The sequence below is a fragment of the Micromys minutus genome (genome assembly GCF_963924665.1).
Source record: "Micromys minutus genome assembly, chromosome: 4".
Lineage (NCBI taxonomy): Eukaryota > Metazoa > Chordata > Mammalia > Rodentia > Muridae > Micromys > Micromys minutus.
Window position 1 is genome coordinate 25,881,250 of NC_137973.1, and position 20,210 is coordinate 25,901,459.

Here is a 20,210-nt window from a genome sequence, read left to right on the forward strand (position 1 = left end):
AGGTGATACCACCCTCCAAGAAGCCAGCAGGACACTGAGACCGAGGCAAGTAGGCTGGGTTGGGCTCCCTCCCGGGGACAGGCACTAGCATGAAGAGCGCCTGGCATTTAGGGCATACCAATGGGACAGGGCGGGACCTGGGGGCGCCCAGGGCAGGCGGGAGGGCTAGTCAGCGCCAGGCCTTGGCTCCAGCCCTTTCCGGCCCTTATTGTCCTTGGTGAGAACCGGACACTGTCCTGTTCCCACTGCCCCCTGCCTCCACAGCTCTGCTCCCCAGGGCCTCGGGAAGGATGTTGGGAAACAAGAGAGGGCCAGAGACCCATGGAGACAGAGATGCTGAGAGACACAGAGACCGAGGCACAAAGGAAAAGGGCTCTGTGAAAAGGATACACTGGAATCCATTGTGAAGTCATTGGGTGGTGGGCTCTGTGGGAACCCCGGTAGAATAGGAAGTTGGCAGCCTTCTTTGGGGGACGGCTGGAGTCTACAGTCCTTGACTTAGGTTACAAATTGTGCCACCTCCTAAGCAAACAATGGTCAGAGCCCTAAGACAGACAGCCCAGGCTGTCCCCTTTAGGTACATTTCTTTGCTTCCTTCCCAGGGAAATGGAAGTTCCTGGGGGCTCAAGGGCCAGAGCCAGGACCTGGATCCTCAATCCACCTCTTTACATGCAAGCTGTGCATGTAAAAGCTGTACCATAAATGCTGCTTGGTTGAGTTCCTGCAGAGGTAAAGAGAGAAGCCCCTAATTGGCTACAGAGTTAGGCATTCTCAAAGACCCATAGCAGGCTGAGTTAGGCCAGCTACTGGTAGTGAAGACTTCAAAGCCTTCCCTTAGGCTCCAAGGGGCAGCCACACCCAGCTCTTCAGCACTGAGCTTGTGCAGGATGGGATCCTGGGCCCACAGGTCTCGGCAGCTCCTCCCTGGGATTCAGATCCTTTGCCAGCTGGAGAGAGATTTAGGTCCCTGTATCTACCGAGGTTCCAGCCACACTCGGGAAAGGCAGGCCTGTGTCTCAGCACATGTTGAGTGTGTGTGTGTGGTGTACGCACACGTATACATATTCCCAAGTACGTGGATGGGCGGGTATGCACATGTAGGCATGCAAAGTTGGACTCTCGAGTCTTCCTCCGTCTCTCCTTATTCACTGAGGTAGGGTCATTGAGGTAGTTCACAGACTCCAGTAAGTCAAGGTAGCCAGCGAGCGTGTCCTAGGAATCCTGTCTCTGTCTCCTGGCGCTGGAACTACAGGAGACGGCCGTGCCCTCCTGGCTTTCGAATGGGATATGAAGGGCCATTCTCCACTGACCCATCTCCCCAGCCCAGCACGATCAGTTTAACATGGTGTTACAAGTGTGCTAGCCACACAATCTCAATAGGACTCACAGAAGTTCCGACGATAAACTAAGGTCCTGTTTTATCCCTTCAAGGTCTGTGGTAATTGGTATACCAGGTTCGCCCGGCTGTTCTGTGTTTTGGGTATTTGAAAACTCAGAAGTAAAAGTTCAATCAATTTTATGGCAAATTCCTTCCTTCTGTTTTACTAGGGTATCTGACTTTAGCCACACTGGGAGACAACACCAGAAACTTTAAATTGGAGGCCCCTGGAAGCCATAAAGCCTGAGCCAAATGGCTCTCCTGACTGAGGAAGGAGCCTCGAGGTTCCCAGAGAACTTCTCACACCTTCAGGAAGCTGGGAAAGAAAAGCAGCGAGGGGATGGGGGTGGGGGACTGGGGAGGGAAGGTCGGGGAGGGGGGACAGGGGGGGCAGCCCCAGAGCAAGAGGCAAAGGCCCCATTGTGAATTTAGGGGAACTGTAGAACAAAAACCCTTCCAGCTCTGTCTTTACTGTGCTCCTGCAAACTTTAGGTTTGTTAGTGGTGTTTAATTTAATTTGTACAAGTGCTTGCCTCTGTGTATTTGTGTATCATCTGTGTGCCTGGTGCCTGCAGAGGTCATAAGAGGACATGGAATCCTCTGGAACTGGAGTTACAAATTATTTGTTGTGAACTACCCTATGGGTGCTGGGAATGTAACCCAGGTTCTCTGCACTTATTGTGAGCAATAAGTGCTCACAATCTGAGCTCTGCCATTTTTTCCAGCCCTGGTTGCTTTTTAATACAAAGTCTTATATATTCCAGGTTAGCCTCGAATTCCTTGTGTTGCCAAGGATGACCAATGTCTGGTCTTCTTACCCTCATCTTTCCATTATTGGGATTGCAGGTGTGAACCACCAGGCCTAAAGTTATTTGGACCTGTTGGGATTCTGCAAACCCCACCCCACAGTTACCTGGCAACTGCCAGGTATGCTCCACCCCAATTACCTGACACTATAAAGCAAGCAGCCCCCTCCTCTCTCTCTGGACCTCTTGTCCTTTTGTCCCCCCACACCTCCCTTGCTCTTCCTCCCCTTGCCCCTTCTCTCCCCATTTCCTCCCCCCCTCCATGTGCTCATGGGCTGGCCTCAGTTTCTCTACTCCTCTCTCTGCCTCTACTACCCACTTAACTACCCTCCCCCATGCCCTGAATAAACTCTATTCTGTATATATACCATCATATGGCTGGTCCCTCAGGGGGAAGAGATTTCCAACATGCCCCCCCAAGACATCCCCTTCATCCCCATGCCTCACTACACCTCCATGGAACACCCTCCCCCACTCTCTTCATCTCTTTCCTAACAGGGCCTGGGTGTGGAATCCAGGGCCTCATGCACAGTAGCATGAGATCCTCCATTGGGCTACATCCTAGTACCAAGAGATGCATCTTGAATCAGACAACTCTGAGGTGTAGTTTGAACTCTGACACTGAGCAGGTGAGTGACAGTGTAGATTGAGTGACAGGGTAGATTGTGATGGGGGCAGACTGAGTAATAGGAACAGATTGAATGGCTTCAGACTCCTTGACTGTAAAATGAGTCAAATAATAGCTCCCTTAGATTATAGGGGTAAAGGTTTGAATTAAATCTAAATCCTGTAGGAAGTCTTATATTTAAGAAACATTTATTTGTATTCTTTTCTTTCCTTTTTATTTTTGTTTCTGTTTTGTTTTTTTTTTTTTTTTTGGTTTTTTTTTTTTTTTTTGGTTTTTTTTTTTTTTTTCAAGACAGGGTTTTTCTGTGTAGCTCTGGCTGTCCTGGAACTTGCTCTGTAGACCAGGCTTGCCTCAAACTCAGAGATCCGGCTGCCTCTGCCTCTTGAGTGCTGGGATTATGGTGTTTACCACTAGGCACAGCTGAGAAATGTTTGTTTCTTATATGATGATGACACCTTTGGAGGTGGGGCAGGTACTAAGGTCTCACCATGATGAGCAAGTACTTTAGCACTGAGTTACAAACCCAACGCCGGCAATATATTTTAGATGAGATTAATCTGAAAAGGGGGCAGGATGCTGCAGAGATGGCTTAGTGGGCGAAGTGCTTCTACTCAGGGTGAAAAGCTGGGTTTAGATCCTCAGAACCCACATAGAATGCCAGGTGGGTGTGGTAGCCTGTCTGTGAGTCCACACTTAGTAGGTGGAGGCAGGAGATTCCTAGAGCTAGCTGAATGGCAAGACCAGCTGTGTGAGTGAGTTTGAATGAATGATGTTTCCTCAAGAAATATGGTGGGAGAGCGATCAAGTATGATTCCTGACATCACCATCTACACACACACACACACACACACACACACACACACACACACACACACTACTAACAACAACAAAACCATGCACTTACACATCTGCAACACACACACACACACTACTAACAACAACAAAACCATGCACTTACACATGTGCAACACACACACACACACACACACACATGAAGATAAAGAACGAGTAAAGGTAGCCAGGGTGTGACTCACTGGAGGGCACTTACCTAGCACACAGGAAATCCTGGGTTCAACTCCAGCTTGAAAAAAAAAATTAGATTGGTAAACTGGGTAAAGCAGATTGCTGTTATGTTGTGGATTAGCTCCACTGAACAGCTGAAGGTCAGGTGGTTAGACAGGAGGTAGCTGGCTTTATCGGAGGGAGAATACAGCCTCCTTACTTAAACTGAAATACTAGAACTTTCCTGAGCCTTATCCTGCTGACCCACAGATCTCCTTTGGACTTGGCTGATTCCATGATTGCCGAGCCAAATTTTTGGAAATCAGTCTGCCAGTCCCCGTCCCTCAGCCATTGGCGCTGCTTCGTGGGAGAACCCTGACTCATACACTGTTTTCACAAGAGGAAGGAAAGGCTAGTCTAACTGTGAGACACTACACAATCTTGGGACTGGCAGGCAACATGCTGTCAACACTCACACTTGCTGTTCCCATGCCATGGGCTCCTGCCCCCAGCTTGAACATTTCTTTTTATGTGTATGAGTACACAGTCATTGTCTTCAGACATATCAGAAATGGGCACTGGATCTCATTACAGATGGTTGTGAGCCACCATGTGGTTGCTGGGATTTGAACTCAGGACCTCTGGAAGAACAGCCAGTGCTCGTAACCGCTGAGTCATCTCTCCAGCCCCTTGAACATTGTTTCACATTACATTTCTTTGTGTGTGTGCTCTGCATGCTTGTGGAGAGTAGAAGACTAACTGGGAGTCAGCTCTCTCCTTACACTATGAGGATCAAGAGGGGTAGAACTCGGGTCATCGGGCTTGGGACAAACATCTTGACTTCATGAGCAATCTCACCAGCCCTTGTCCAGCATCCTGAGAGACAGCCCTGCTATAAACTACTATCTGGCTTGATGCCTGCTATATAGTCCAGTATGGTTGTAAACATGTGGCAATGCCTCAGCCTCAGCCTTCTATGTGATGGATATACACCAGCTCACCTGGCTTCTCTCTTCTTGGTATAATAAATACCTACTTGCTTCTTGTCTCTGTCTTACAATATTACTTTATTGAATGGAAGGGATTTGTCTGCTTAATAGGTAAGTCCTCAGTAAGTTTTTTCTTTCTTTTTGCAGAGTGAAGGTTCAAACCCGCAACCTGTGAGAGACTAAGCCAGTGTTCCACTACTGATCTACACTCTGCTCAAAGCGGTTCATGCTTACATTTCTTACAGCAGAGTTCCACTGTGGTCTTGGCTGGCCAAACTCAAGCTGAGTATCTGGGACTGGGACAACATGGCAGTCAGCTAACATGATACAAGGTCCCTGTGCTCACAGATGAACAACAGGGAAACCAGGAATGTTAAACATAAAGGATTGTCTCCTCAGTGAAGGACAGCTATACCGGTTTCCCACACAGAAGGCAGGAGTAGACTAGTTAGCAGCCTGGTGGTCAGTGTAGTCAGTAGGGCCAGGGCATAACCACCCCCCTCCCCCGCCACTCTGCCTCCCTAGACCTTTATTTTTAGTTCGGTCTCTTAGTCAACAGAACCCATCCTTAGGGGAGATGTCACATGTCACTTATAGCTTGGTGACTTTTGTGATCTCTGTATGACAAAGACCACATGAGATCCTCCTCCGAGGCCCTTAAGCTACGAAATCCATCTATACGGAAGAGGTCACATGTAATTTGTTTGCCCAAGAGTTTCAGTGTGGTCACACCTTAAGCTTTGTTGTGTGCACAGGATTAAGATAATTGTTACCAGGAAACTTCCCCCCCCATATTGTACCTTTAGACATGTTTAGTCTAAAATAAACAGCCCAGTGTCAGACTCTCAAAGTTTGAACCAGCACCGGCTAACTAACTCATGTTGAGCCTGATTTTTTTTTCTTGCCCCTTGTAGATTGTCACTCTGCTGGCAGTGGGACTTTTGCAGACAACCCGCTGGTGTTTATTGGTTGACAGGACAGTCAGGACAGCTATCAGGAGCATACCATGGTACATTGGCCTCTTCAGTTAAACTCAGCTTCTGCCTGGAGTCAGTTTGAAAACACTGAACTCAGGTGAGTAACATGTTTCTGCCAACTGCTCAGGTCTATTTCTGGGTCCTCCCTCCCTAAGCCTCCATCTTTTCCTGTCTGCATGTTTTAGGGTAATGTCTCTGAAAACCCAGATTCACCCAAACCCTTTCTCTAATCAGCACAACATTTTTGATTTGTCATTTCCCAGTGAAGCCTGATATAATTTTTCCCAGTTTGCATTTTGTTGATTAGATGTGTGACTATTCTGTTACCTCCTAGAAAACTTGGGGCACTCGGGGGCAGGGATGGACAGAGACTAGCTAGAGCTTTCCTGAAGGACCCAGTAATCTTCTTGGCATCTGTGGGTACCTGCATGTAGGTGAACCCCTGACCAAGCCCTTACCTTCAACATAAACTATCTTCTCAAGCTACTGGTGATTGACTCTCGGACCTTGCACATGCTAAGCAAGTTCTTTACCAGTGAACTATAGACCTAAGCCCTCAACTCCCAATACCTTTCTGGTTTATTTGTTTCTCATGTTTGCGCTTTGCCTGCCTGTATGTATGCGTACTATGTTCATGCCTAGTGCCTGCAGAGGACAAAAGAAGACACCAGGTTCCCTGGCGTTACAGATAGATGGTCGGAAACTCTGTCCCGGGAACTAAACTCAGTGAGTGCCCTAGACTACACGTACTCTCACACAATCGCTCTTTATTAAGCTGGGTGTTTTGGTGCATGCCTTTAGTCTGAACACTCCAACACAAAAGCAGGCAGATCTCCATGAGTTTGAGGCCAACCTAATCTACATAGAGAACCCCAAGACAGCCAGGAGTACATAGAGAAATCTCGTCTCCAAAAACTAGGGGAAATATAGATTTATTTTTTTGTTAATGTATGAACGCATACGTTTATCGAGGTATGTGCACAACTGTCTGTGGAGATCAGAAGAGGGTTATAAGTAATTGTGAGCTGGCTGGTGTAAGTGAAACATAAGTATGTACTTTTTAACCACTGAGCCACCCCTCCAGCTCCCTAACACAACACAGATACTTTTCAGGGGTCTTTAATCACCTGGTCCGGACCAGTTTTCCCAGCCTCTCTTGCTGTTTCCACCCCAGGAAGCATTCTTTGTCCTGGAGACAGCCACAGAGACTTACTCAGCATGAACTGTCATACCTTAGAGCCTTTGTTCACGCTGTTCCTCAGCTTTGCACGCTGTCTTGCTGTTTCTTGACCTAGACAGCTCTTACTCATCTTTCCAGAGTCAGGTCAGGTTCTTGGGCATCCATGAAGTCTTTCTCCTAGGCAATCCAGCCTTCCTTCCATCTCTGTGTTCTGGCTAATAGTAAACTTTCCTCACTCTTCAGTGACTAGGATAAGGAGCCTTCAGGTTTAGAATTTGTTCCCTTCTAAAACCTAAGCTAGAAAGGTAGGAAGCGCCAATAACCACGTGCAGAAGTAACTTCCCTCAGACGGTTCTGAACAATAATAAGTAGATAAAGAAGGTAGTGTGGGTTCTTGGTAAGTGTTTAGCAGATACCATCTTTACTATGGGGATGGGTGTTTTGTCTGCACAGATGTCTGTGTACCAGGGGCATGCCTTGGAGGTCAGATGCCCTGGAACTGGAGTTAATGATGGCTGTGAGCCACCATGTAAGTGTTAGGAATTAAACCCAGGTCCTCTGAAAGAGCAGTCTGTGCTCTTAACCACTGAGTCATGTCTCCGTCCTCCGCATAGCTGTTGTTATTGTGGTTGTGGTTTCTCCTCCTCCTCCTCCTCTTCTGTTTTATTAGACAGGGTTTTTCTGTGTAGCACGGCTGTGCTGGAACTCGATATGTAGACTAGGCTGGCCTTAAACTTAGAGATCTGCCTGCCTCTGCGTCTGCCTCCTGGGTGCTTGGGATTACAGGCGTGCACCACTATGTCTGGATTTCATAGCTATTCTCAACAATAATCACTAACTTTTGTTAGATGCCCTCTGGATGCCACTTCTTAAAAATGATTTTTGTTGTTATTTTTTCAGAACGGGCCTCCAATGTTGCCTCAGACATAGTCTTTAGTACAGGCTGGTCTTGACTTCACCACAGGCCTCTTCACCTTTCCAACAGTTGAGGTTACAAACCTGAGTAATCACATCTGGTTCCTGTATTTACTTAAAAATGCACTAGGTGAAAGGAACCTGAATTTGCTCAGGGCACCCCAAAACAACCGTTCTCAGGACAAAGGAGATTTATTTGCCTCCGAGGGACAAAGGATAGGGGATTAGGAGAAGAAAAAGGAGGAGGGTGAAGGGGAAGGCAACAAGGATAAGGTAGGAGGGGTCTTTGTCCCAGAGGACAAAGGACTGCCTCTGAATAGAGACAGACAGGCTCATAGGCAAATGGCTTATAAAAGCAAAAGGGGGACCCTTGTGTTAGGATGAGGTGTTTAATTTTTTTGTTTGGTTTTTCCAAAGATAGGGTTTCTCTGTGTGACACCCCTGATTATCCTGGAACTCACTCTGTAGAACAGGCTGGCCTTAAATTCACAAAGATCCACCTGCCTCTGAGATTAAAGATGTGTGTGTGCACGTGCGTGCATTGATTGGACAGGTTAATTGGATGAGCCAAAGGCAGCTTTTTGTTGCTGGATCTCAGCACTTGGACAACTGGGTCTTGTTAGTCAGCCTCAGGAGGAGGAGGTGCCAAATCATGGAATAGATCTGCTGGAAAAGTGATATGACAGTTTTTAGTAAGGCCAAGAGAAAGTGTGGGGGGAAGCCTGCCAGAGCCATGTTCGCCCTGCTCCCTCGGAATGGAGTTCCTTCACTAGGTAATATTCTTAAGGTTTTGTTTTTACTTGTGTGTGTCTGTGTCACACATGTACAGTGTTCTCTGAGGCCAGAGGACATGGAATCCCCTGGAACTGAAGTTACAGGAGGTCTTGGGGCCTCCTGGCCTGTGACCAGAACAGAACTGAGGACCTCAGGAAGTGCAGTTCACGATCTGAGGCCATCTCTCCAGCCTACAGACTAGGTACTTTGGTATAAGGCATGAGGTTGAAACCGAACTTTTCCCATTTAAACAGCAAACCAGCTGCAGATTCTTGTTTTCTGTGTTAGGTCCTGAGCAGTGAACCCAGGGCCTGTCCTGAGGGCACGTTCTCTACCCTCAGCCGTGTCTGGCCCTCCAGAGGCTCTCCCAATAATCCATCTTCCTTGAGATTCCACTCTATTTCTTCTCCCTTCTTAAAGATTTATTGTTATTTTATGGTTATTGATAGATTATTTCTCGGCCAGTGAAATGAGCCGATTCAAGCCAGATTAGGTTATATTAAATGCAGGTTTACTGGAAACCTGCTCTCAGGTGAGTTCACGGGCCCCAAGCGCTGAGGCCAGGGGAGTCATCATGGAGGTTGGGGTGTGGGGAGAGAAAGGGTACAATCTGAGAGAGAAGGAAAGGTGAAGGAGGAGGGAGGAGGGAAAGGAAAAGAGGGGGAGGAGACCAAGGTGTCTGGATTATACAGGGAGGAGCTCTGGGAGATGGGTAGCCTGGGCTGGAAGATCAGGATTGGGGACAGGGTATGGCAGGTCGGGAGTGAGGGATGCTGGGAGAACCTGGAGGTCAGGTCTGCTTTGATGTGTAAAATATGCACCTCAGTCCCTTGTCCCAGAGTCTAAAACAGTTATGAGTGGGGTTTTTTTTTTTTTTTTTTTTTTTTTGCTTTTGTGTTTGGTTTTTGCTTGTAGGTATGTCTGGCTACCATCTGCCTGCAGAGCCTTCAAAGGGCAGAAAAGAACACCCGATCCCCCGCAGCTGGAGTTACTGATAATTGTGAGCTTCCATGGAGGTGTTGGGAACAGAGCCCTGGTCCTCTACTTAGAGCAACAAATGCTCCTAACCACTGAGCATCTCCCCAGCCCCTTCCTTTCTGAAGCAGCAAGCAGAGCCTTGGTGCTCTGCATCTTTTCAACCTCCCAGCTTCTGCCCTTCAAAACTAAAAAAGAATTGAATATGATCATTGGTAGAAAAAGAACCATTCACTGGGAGGCTTTTGTGTACCTTGGTGTATAGGACACCATAGTGTTTAATGGTCAGAACATGCTGCAGTAGGCTTTTTAAATTATATATATATATATATATACAGACTGGCTTCATTTGTAAATGACAACTTGGAATTTTGCTTTCTTTAAAAATGTTTATATTATAAAACATATTGTAAGAACATGTTTTCGTCTTAATCTCAGGTATGGGATGTGGGGCTGCTTTCAGACTGTCCACAGCAGCTGCCTATGATTTGCTCTAATGCCTGCTGCTGATTTCTGAGATTGTGTGACCTTTGGAATTCTGGGGATTTTGGAGAGTATATATAAAAGCTAGGGCCCCGAGAGGAGAGGTGGGGTGGTCGTGTGTGGAAATTTGTTAAGTGGTTTCTTCGAGCAAAGAAGAAAGTAGAAGTTAGATATCCTGCCAGGCAAAGTTGAAATTTGCCTCTAGGAGCCCATTGTCCCTAATCAGCAGGAAGTAGTCTAAAGACAATGTCCCTGCCCCCCTTCCCCCCCAGCTCTTTTTTCTCTCTTGTCAGGGGGTTGAAAGGGTGGGGAAAGGGTGGAGAAAGGTGGAAAAAGAACCCACTAGGCAGAAAAGACTGTGCTCATTATGTAGCTGAGGATGGCCTTGAACTTCTGATTCTCTGGATTCCTTCTTCCAGGTGCTGGAATTACAAGCATGTGTCACCACACCTAGTTCAGATTTTCCTTTCTTCTGTTCTATCGATTTGGTGGAGGAGGTGACCTCTGAGTCAGATTTGTCTGGGTTGCGGTTCGCTTTTGTCTCAAGCCGAGCAGAGACAATAGTAGTGTATGTTTCACAGTGCCTGCCTGTTGTGATGACCGGCTGAGCGAAGGCATGGTAGGAGCTCTTCCTGGTACTTGGCACCTAGCACTCAGTCACTGTTTAAATGATCCCTACCTGTGTTGGCAAAGTAGAGCAGGGAGATGGTTCGGATGTAGTTTGGAGTTGGACAGCATATCTTAGGACCTTGAGCAAACTGCTTAACTTTTTATATTCCCTGTATCTCAGTTTCTTCATTAAATACGGAGATCACAAACACACCTGCTGTGTAGGGGAGGATGAGTGGTGAATAGGATTAGAATACATGCTATGAGTTCTTTAAATATTAATATAAGTATTAATTTAAAACTCCCTACTGGGGCTGGAGAGGTGGCTCAGTGGTTAGAGCACTGACTGCTCTTCCAGAGGTCCTGAGTTCAAATCCCAGCAACCACATGGTGGCTCACAACCATCTGTGATGGGATCTGATGCCCTGTTCTGGTGTATCCAAAGACAGCTACAGTGTATATATAATAAATCAAACAAACAAAAGATGGCCTGGGTCATCATACAGGAGTACTACACACGCCTGGAGTTCCACACCAACAAGCGAGAGTGCAAGATCTCCATTATCCCCAGGAAGAAACTTCGGAACAAGATAGCCGCTGCCAAGCATCTGACGAATCGGATACAGAGAGGTCCTGGGAGAGGCATCTCTCTCAAGTATCAGGGAGAAGACATAGAGGAGATAATTACGTTCCTGAGGTCTCAGCCCTAGATCAGGAGATCACGGAGGTAGATAGAGTCTGACACCCACTACAAGCTGAAGCTTCTGGACTTTGGGAGTCTCTCTAACCTCCAGGTCATACAGTTGGGACGAATCTCAAAACACCACGTGGAGCTGTTTAATGTGCTATGCCATATTTTCAATAAACCTGAAAAACAATAACAACAAAACCCTCCCTCCTGAAGGGTTCAGAGTGGTTAATAACACCTGCTGCCCTTGCAGATGCGACTTTGGTTCCCAGCACTGTTAGATCATGTGTTGAATTCCATCTCTCGGGGGTCCAACGCCCTGCTCTTGACTCTGCAAGAACCAGAACACGTGTAGCACACACATATATACACATAAATTAAAAAAATAAAAAACCTACTGCAGCATGTGACCATTACACAGTACGGTGTCCCACAGACCAAGGCACACACAAAACTCCCGGGTAAATGGTTCTTTTTCTGCCCATGATCATTATTAATTTTCTTGTTGTTATTTTTGGAAGGGTTGGAGCTAGGAGGTTGAAAGAGACGCAGAGCCAAGACTCTGCTCCGTCCTGAGTCTAGCCAGGCCTGTGTCTGCCTCCTTCCTGAGTTGGCCTGAGCCCCGCCTTGTCAGCCTTGCTTTTCCTGCTGTAGGCTGACTAGGTTACGGAGCAGCCGACATGCGTATAGCATTGGGTGTGGGCAAAACCATGGGGATCAGGCTTTTCACTATCAGAAGTAGAGGGCGTTTGCTTCAGGCTCTGCTTGTATTTCCGCAGAGGGACGGAGGAGAACTTAGAACCGCTGTGAGCGGCGTGTTCTCATAGGGAGGCCATCACTGCCGGGGCGAAGAGTTTTCTTTAAGTAAAAAATTGTCTTTAGCAAAGAACTTAGACAGTTTTAGAAGCGGGTCTGTTTTACAGGTATCTAATGAAAGCCTCACTTCCCCTCCCCCTCTCTCATCTCAAAAGCGAGGCTTCTAAGATTTTCATCTCTATTTCTAAATAATATATGATTGTTTTTCCTTCCTTCCGGTTTCTTTTCTTTATTGATTTATTTAACCCCCCCCGTCTATTTATTTATTCATTCATTTATTGGTGATGTTTGGGGTTGAAGGCAGACCTTTGTGCCTGCTGTGGTCTCCGAGGATTTAGTTGTCACTGAACCTCATTTTCCTAACATACAGTCCTACTTTACCTTCTTGACTTAACTGTATTCTAGGTTTTGGCTGATTTAATAATTAATTTTTACATTGTTATTGTGTGAGGAATGAGCTCAGGAGGAATGTGAAGAGTTCAGTTGCCGGCCGTCCTGGGACAGAGTATCAGGCCAGCCTGGTACAGGCCACAGAGCAAGCCTAGTTAAGAAAACTTAAAACTTAAAAAAAAGGAAGAGAGAGAGAGATGTTTTAAAGGGGCTGGAGAGATGGTTAAGAGCACTAACTCTTCTTCCAGAGAATCGGGGTTCAATTCACAGCACCCACATGGCAGCTCACAACTGTCTGTAACTCCAGTTCTGAGTAATGAGTGATCTGATTCCCTCACACAGACAGACATGCAGACAAAACACCAATGCAAGCAAACTAAAAACAAACCATCAGAGAGAGGGAGAGAAAGAAGTTTTGAAGAGAAAAAGATGAGATTTCATCTTCTAGAAATGTAGAAGCTACTTGTATGAAGTCTCTTCAACATGCGTGGCCAAATAGGACCACATTAATAGACATGCTAACATGGAAGGGAGAGCTCATGAGGTTTCAACTCTCTCTCTCTCTCTCTCCCTCTCCCTCTCTCTCTCTCTCTCTCTCTCTCTCTCTCTCTATATATATATATATATATATATATACACACACATATATATATGTGTGTGTGTGTGTGTGTGTGTATAATGTGTGTGTATTAATATATAGACAGGTGACCCAGAGATTAAGATCATGTGATGTCACAGGCCTTTAATCTGAGGCAGAGGCAGGCTGATCTCTGAGTTTGAGACCAGCCTGATGTGGTGTATGGAGTAAGTTCCAGGTCAGCCAGGGTTACACAGAGAACCTGTTCTGAAAAAGATCACAACAAAACAAAACAAGACCATGTCCTGTCCTCGTAAAGGATCTGGGCTCAGTTACTGCCACCCACGTGCTATGCCTATAACCATCAGTAACTCCAGTTCAAGGGGATCTGACACTCTCTTTTGACCTCCTTGGGTACCAGGCACACATATGGTGAATTCACACCTAGAGGCACACTACTGATACATGGAAGAAGAGCTGCTGCCTAGATCTGGGAAGTGCTTGCTTTAGTTAGATGTCTCATGAGGTTACATGTTTCTGTCTGCAATAAATAACCTGTGTTTAGGAAAAGAGAGAGAGAGAGAGAGAGAGAGAGAGAGAGAGAGAAAGAACAAGGAAGGGGTTAGAGGAAGGACATGGGGGAGTATTACATAATTATACTCAACATTTTTTTAAATTATGATTTAAAAAATTTGAGGGGCTGGAAAGATGGTTCAGTGGTTAAGATCACTACAGTTCCAGAGGATCCAGGCTCAATTCCCAGAACCCACATGACAATTCTTACCTATCTGTAGCTCCAAGATCTGAGACTCTTATACAAACATACATACAGGCACACCAATGCATATAAAATAAAAATTAATAAATTACTTTTTAATTGAGGCCAGGCTGTGGTGGTGCATGCCTTTGAACCCAGCACTGGGGAGGCAGAGGCAGGAGGATCTCTGTGAGTTTCAGGCCAGTCTGGGCTAAAGAACTAGAGTTCCAGGACAGCCAGGGTTACACAGAGAAACACTGTCTCAGGGTAAAGAAAGGGGAAAAAATAAAATGGCACATTTTACTCTCGCCTGGTAGTCTGAGTGACAAGGATTAATTTTTTGATAAATAGTGAAGGCTTTGAGAAAATAAGGTTTTTGGCTTTGTTTCTGTTTTATATTACGGGTGTTTTGCCTGCATGTATGTCTGTATATGTGCCTGGTGCCTCGGGAAGTCAGAAGACAGCCTCAGATCTCCTGCAACTGGAGTTAAAATGGTTAAGGTCATCATGTGAGTCCTGGGAATGGGGTTCAGGGGAGCCTCTGTGAGAGCAGCCAGTGCTCTTACCTGCTGAGCCATCTCTCCAGTCCCTATAGATTACCTTTTGCCATACCAAAGTAGACTAGATTCCCAATCTAGCTACAAAGCTTTGAACAGTGGGTCTTTGAACACATTTATTAAGTTTTATTTTATGTGCATTGGTGTTTTGCCTGCACATAAGTCTGTGTGAGGTTGTGTCTTGGAGTTACAATCTACCTCTGTCTCCACTTTGTGATTTCCAAATGGACCCTCAATCCACTCAGACCAGATTTCTTTTTCCTTTAAGCCAAGGCCTTCCTTATGTAGATCATGTTGGCCTTGAATTTGGAGCAACCCTGTTTGCTGAGTCTTGGGATTACATGCATGTCTCCAGGACTTCTTGATTCCTCAGTTATTCATTTTTTTCTAACAACAGCATTGTTTCAAGATAGGCTTGGTGACACATGCGTTTAATTCTAGCACTTGGAATGCAGAAGCAGGAGTATCAAGAATTCAGGGCCATGCTCAGCTACATACCATGCTCTAGGCTAGCCTGGAATATTAGACTGTGTCTCAAAACAAATACCAGGCTGGAAACAGCTCAGTTGTTAAATGAACTTGCTGCTCTTCCAGAGGATCTGGGTTTGGTTCCTAGCTCCAGTGTCAGACAGCTCACAACTACCTGTAGCTCCAGCTCCAGGGGACATGATATTTTCTTCTGGCCTCTGCAAGCACATAAATGTACCCAGTATATGCTCAGACAGACACACACACACAGATAAAGATTTAAAACCCAAACAAACCAAAAATTAAGCAGAAGAAACCCCATTTGTTTTATTTAAGTTGGTATCTCTAGCTAAAGGCAAGCAACCCTTTTTCATATCTTTCAATAGTCTTCTTTCTTCTTTTGTTGGTTGCCCTGGAATCACAGGTATACAGGCCTGTGATTTGCAATTCAATTTGACATGACCAGCCTATTTCTTCAAGACAGGATCTCAAATTGGAGTTCAGGTTTATTCTGGGTACTCTGAAAAAATTCTGTTTCAAAATAAAAAGGTCTCTGTGGTTGAGAAGTTGCCTAGCAGGTGTGAGGCAGCTTATTCATTGTCACTGATGGGTATGCTGGAAAAATGCTTAAATAACCAAAGGGATGGGAGAACTGAGTTGGGGGGGGCATATAATATTTTCATCTTAATGCAACGTTTTGGCGTATCCTCAGACTTTCGACAAGTCCCAGCCGGTATCGATCTGGGTCTCCAGAACAAAACAGCGCAAAAACTCCTCTGAAGTCAGATTTTCGAAGAGTATAATCAGATCCAGGTATAATCAACCTGGATCTGAGCACGGCTGGAATTGTCCTAAGAACTACAGTTCCCAGAAGGCCACGCGGAAGAAAGGCGGTAGTAGAAAGGAACTTCCGGACGCTGATGCGGGCCTTGTCAGCGCTTCTTACCGAGGTACGCTTAGGTGGGGCTGAGTGGAAAGGTGGAAAGGGGTGGCAGTGACTGGGAATGAAAGTCAGATGCAGAGCGGGGGATGGTAGAAAGATTCCTTAGCTTTGACTTTTCTCTCTGCAGCAAACATGACGAAGTTAGCACAGTGGCTTTGGGCACTGGCTCTCCTGGGCTCTGCCTGGGTTGCCCTGACCATGGGAGCTCTGGAACTGCCTTTCCCCTGCCGGGAGATCCTGTGGCCACTGCCTGCCTACCTGCTGGTGTCCGCTGGCTGCTATGCCCTGGGCACTGTGGGATATCGCGTAGCTACATTTCACGACTGCGAGGACGCCGCCCGAGAGCTGCAGAGCCAGATCCTGGAAGCCCGAGCCGATTTAGCCCGCAGGGGGCTACGCTTCTGACACCTGAACCCATTCCAGTCTGGACATATTTCCTCATTCCCCATTAAAATGCAGTTTTATTTTCTAATAAAATTTCTTGTTTGATTTTGAGTGTAAAGGATAGGGGTTGGGGGCGTGGACGTGGTTGTATATACCAGATCAAGAAGTGAGGGGCAGGAAAGTTAAGTCACCAGGCCTGAGCTTTGCGTTTTGAAGGTAAATCTCAAAGATTTTTCTTTTCTTTTTGAAATAGGGTGTCATGTATCCAAGACTGGCTTGACCCTAGCCAAGTGGCTGAGGATTATCTTGATTCTCTTAACTTCTCTAATTACAGGCTAAACCCACCATGACTAGTTTATGTGGTGCTGGGCTTCAAACATTTCCATGTTCCCTCAACTGAACTATATCCCCCAATAAAGGTTTGTTTGTGTATATGGTTTTGACAAGTAGTCCAACCTGGTCTACAACCTGCTGTGTTGCCCAGGCTGCCCCTCAACCTGTGATCCTCCTGCTTCGACCTCTTAAGTGCTGGGGTTACAGGCTTCCCACACAAAGCTGGGCAGGAAGCATGTCTCCCTAACTTCATTTCTTTATAGCTTTCAAGTTTCTTTTCTAAAGGTCTTCCTGGGTCTCTCTAACTTCTCGTTCTCCCGGGTACCTTTTCCGAGCGAATCGTACAGGCCCAGTCACTAGACCCTCCGTCTATCAAGTTGGGCAGGTTGAGAATGGTGAAGAACACATAGCCCTGCAGGCAGGGGTGGGGGACAGTTTATTTTAAGGCACATTCTACAGATACCAAGGCAGCCTCCAAAACGAGAAAAAGACAATCTCTTTAAAAAAAAAAATATGATTTCATCCCATAGGTCCTGTCTGATCTATGTAAAGATCTTTGATCCCTTTATTTCCAAAGTCATCTTTTTCTCACAACCCATTTCATTCATGGAACTGGTCATGGGGGCCAGCTGAAACAGGAGTTCGGTTTGGGATCAAGTTGGCACTGAGGCGCCTGGGGTCAGGTTTGCAGGAGGTGATGGTACTTCCTTTCTTGCTCTGGAGGATATTTACAGAAAAGTCCGAGGCGGATTAAGCTGGTAAGGATTCCTGGAAGGTTGGGCACCTGCAATCAAAAAGCTGCTATAAAGAACAGACTGGTTTCTATTTTGTAGACCTGACGTCGCACCCGGAACCTGCTTACCGTGATGTATGGGTCTCTGAGGCGAAGCCCATAGATGGACCAGGAGGCAGAGGAAAGGAGGGTAGCAATGGTCAGTGAGAAGGAGAGACGCTGGGTTGATTTACTCTGAATGATCTTGGCCTATGGCAAAAATATTCCTGGTTTAGGTTCGTAGCACCATTCCCAAATCCTTGCCAGAGAATTTCCTCATGAAAAAGACCATAATCCCTTTCATCCAGCCCTTTCCTGCATCCCACTCACCCACCTATGCCGTTGCCTCCCCCACCCCTGGAGTATTAACTAGCCAGTCCCTGGCTCAGGGAGCCTAGCCCTTCTCATGTCCCCTACCTCTTGGCCACCCCCACTCACCAAGTCAGCTAGTGGGGAGAGGTACATGCTGATGGTAAAGACACTGCAGAAGAGGCCTAGCTGCTGAAGCCGGGCCTCAACGTCTGGCACCAGAAGCCAAAAATAGCCATAACCCAGGAGAAGGACAGCCAGCAGGGTTGCCGTCTGGAGGAGTACAGCATGCTGCAGGGGAGAGGTGTCTTACATGCATGTGTACCCAGAACACTGATCTGTCTGCTGGATTTGCCTCTTCCTGTCTTCAGTCATGTTCTAGTGGGGAAATCAACCTTTATCCCAGCCTTCATGTCAGTCCCTCTCAACCGTCAGTTACTAGAAGAAAGCCTCATCCACACAACACTGGAGGTCTCCATGGGAGGGAAAGGCATCTTTTCTTTTCTTCCCTCCCCTTTTCATGTGAGCCTTACATACATATACAATAAGAGACTAGTAAATATTGGTGTGGTTGAATGGGAAAGCAGAGCCAATTAGCCATTGGCTCTGGTCCTCGTACAGTTTAACCCTCTCTCCCCAGCCTGTTGAGAGCACAGGGTATCGCTGACACCACGGGGCTGGGTAAGCCACCAGCCTTTCGAACAAGGGAGGAGGGGGGTGTTGGGTGGTTCTGTGTGCATTTTGAAGGGTTAACTTCATGGGAAGGTAAAGCAGAAGGGCCTTCTAGGAAAAGGACGTAACGCCATCCTACTGGTCTTCCAGGAAATAAAACTGTATGCCGTGCCAACATGGCCAGGTGTGGGGCAGAGGTGGGTGCAAGGGAGAGCCTCTACCTTCTGAGGACTGTAGTGCAGATATGCCAGGATATAAAGAGTCTGAAGCACAGCACCCACAGTGTTGACGATAATGAGGGTCCCGTCTCCCTTCAAGACTCCATAACTCAGCCAGCCCAGGTTGCTGTGAGAAAAGGAGGATTATGGTCCAAGGAGCTGGGGTTGCAGCCGCACCCCAGGGATCTCTTGCACCTCCCTCAGCCTTTCCCACCACAGCCAACAACACTCTCACTTGACATCCGTGGTGAGAAAAGGCAGAAACTGGATGTTGTCCACGCTCCGTGTTCTCTGCATGTGCCTGAGGTCCGAGCTGGAAGGGGACCCAAAGGAAATGGTTAGGAATGGGTAAACGATTCCTCTCATTGTTTGTCACCAATCCCGAACGACAGGCAGATCTCCCCCCTCAGGCCGAGCAGCCAGCCTCGCCCAGGACCCCAGAGCACCCAACCCTATTCCACTATCATTCTGGGGTTCCAAAGCAGCCAGAAATTGTAGCTACGTCTCTCGACCACTTTCCTTTCTTGACTTCCTGGTCCTTCCCCAGCCCAGTCCATCCACACTCTCACAGGCCAGTGGAGAACATGCCCAGGGTGAAGAGCACGCAGGCACTGGAAAGGAAAGAGTCGGCCACGCTGCCCGCCTCCATCCCACCGGATTCGGTTCCCTCGCCCAGCTCTGGCCCGGAGCTGCCGAAGGCTAAGCTCCGCCCCTCCCCGCGGAACCGCGGCCGGAACCCGCCCTCGCACGAGCTGCACCGGAACTGGGGGCTCTGCCAGATCAGCGCCGCGTGCTGGCCGGGTGGTTTGCTGTAATATGCGGGCCTGGGTCCCGATCTTGCCCTTCGGATTGCACTTCGCGGTTTTAGTAGGGTCCCTGCATTTGTCCCGACCTGGCCGCTCCTCACGTCGTACACCCCTTGTATCATCTAGACCACTAGCCTCAATTTCTGTGTTCCTGTATGCTCTTGTGTGCTGGACCACAAAGCCCAAATTTAGTCTCATAAGTCTTCAACGCGCTTCCAATCCATATCAGAACCTTGGTTACCCAGCTTTCGGAGGTTTTCCCTGGAGGTTATTGAAACCTCTATCTAGTCTGTCCCCAAATAGCAGTAATTACCATCTCCACGGCCTGCCCATACAACCCTACCCCTGGCCCCCTGTACCAACATACTTGCTGCAGGGAACTTTCCCTCCCAGGCTCCCACGCAGCTCGGCTGGTGTGGCTGCGCACATGCTTCAGCTGGCATGCAGTTCCCTGACTCACCCAGACAGCATGCGTACCTGCATGGTATGCCAAAACCCAGTGCTTGAGGCTGGTGAGGTTGGCAGGAAGAATTTAGAGTGGGTGCGGAGAGGAATCTATAGCCCACTCTTACAGGGAGTTCTGCAGAACCCTCAAGAGGAGGAAACACTCCTCCTTTGGCCTGGTAAGACACATGTATTTTTTAGAAAGAGTAAGATATTTAAAACTAAGTTGTGTCATATTTTTTTTCCTGATCCTAGCCATTTATTGATTTTTGTCTTTTATTTACTTATATTGTTTTTGTGAGACAAGGTCTCACACTGTAGCCCAGGCTGACGTTGGAATTTTGGTCGTTCTTGTTCAAC

General features: G+C 47.1%; 2 protein-coding genes across 3 annotated transcripts; one reads left to right on the forward strand and one right to left on the reverse strand.

Moving 5' to 3' along the window:
- Nucleotides 1-597: 597 nt before the first annotated feature.
- On the forward strand, nt 598-16,383 carry DPM3 (dolichyl-phosphate mannosyltransferase subunit 3, regulatory). Its single transcript, XM_080915456.1, has 7 exons — nt 598-729; nt 1,549-1,662; nt 2,225-2,305; nt 2,683-2,813; nt 4,951-5,877; nt 15,682-15,919; nt 16,040-16,383. Exon 7 carries the CDS (start codon nt 16,045-16,047, stop codon nt 16,315-16,317), a length of 273 nt encoding a protein of 90 aa, XP_080771582.1. The 5' UTR covers nt 598-729; nt 1,549-1,662; nt 2,225-2,305; nt 2,683-2,813; nt 4,951-5,877; nt 15,682-15,919; nt 16,040-16,044; the 3' UTR covers nt 16,318-16,383.
- Nucleotides 16,384-17,048: 665 nt separating this feature from the next.
- SLC50A1 (solute carrier family 50 member 1) lies at nt 17,049-19,304 on the reverse strand. 2 transcript variants are annotated; one of them, XM_080915446.1, is made up of 6 exons: nt 19,170-19,304; nt 18,836-18,913; nt 18,604-18,727; nt 17,840-18,001; nt 17,492-17,611; nt 17,049-17,413 (listed from the first exon to the last, which is right to left on the reverse strand). In XM_080915446.1, the coding sequence occupies exons 1-6, from the start codon at nt 19,247-19,249 to the stop codon at nt 17,309-17,311; spliced, it is 669 nt and encodes a 222-aa protein (XP_080771572.1). In that variant the 5' UTR covers nt 19,250-19,304; the 3' UTR covers nt 17,049-17,308. The 2 variants fall into 2 exon arrangements, with proteins under 2 accessions (XP_080771572.1, XP_080771573.1); XM_080915447.1 differs by lacking the exon at nt 17,840-18,001.
- Between the last annotated feature and the right edge of the window lie 906 nt (nt 19,305-20,210).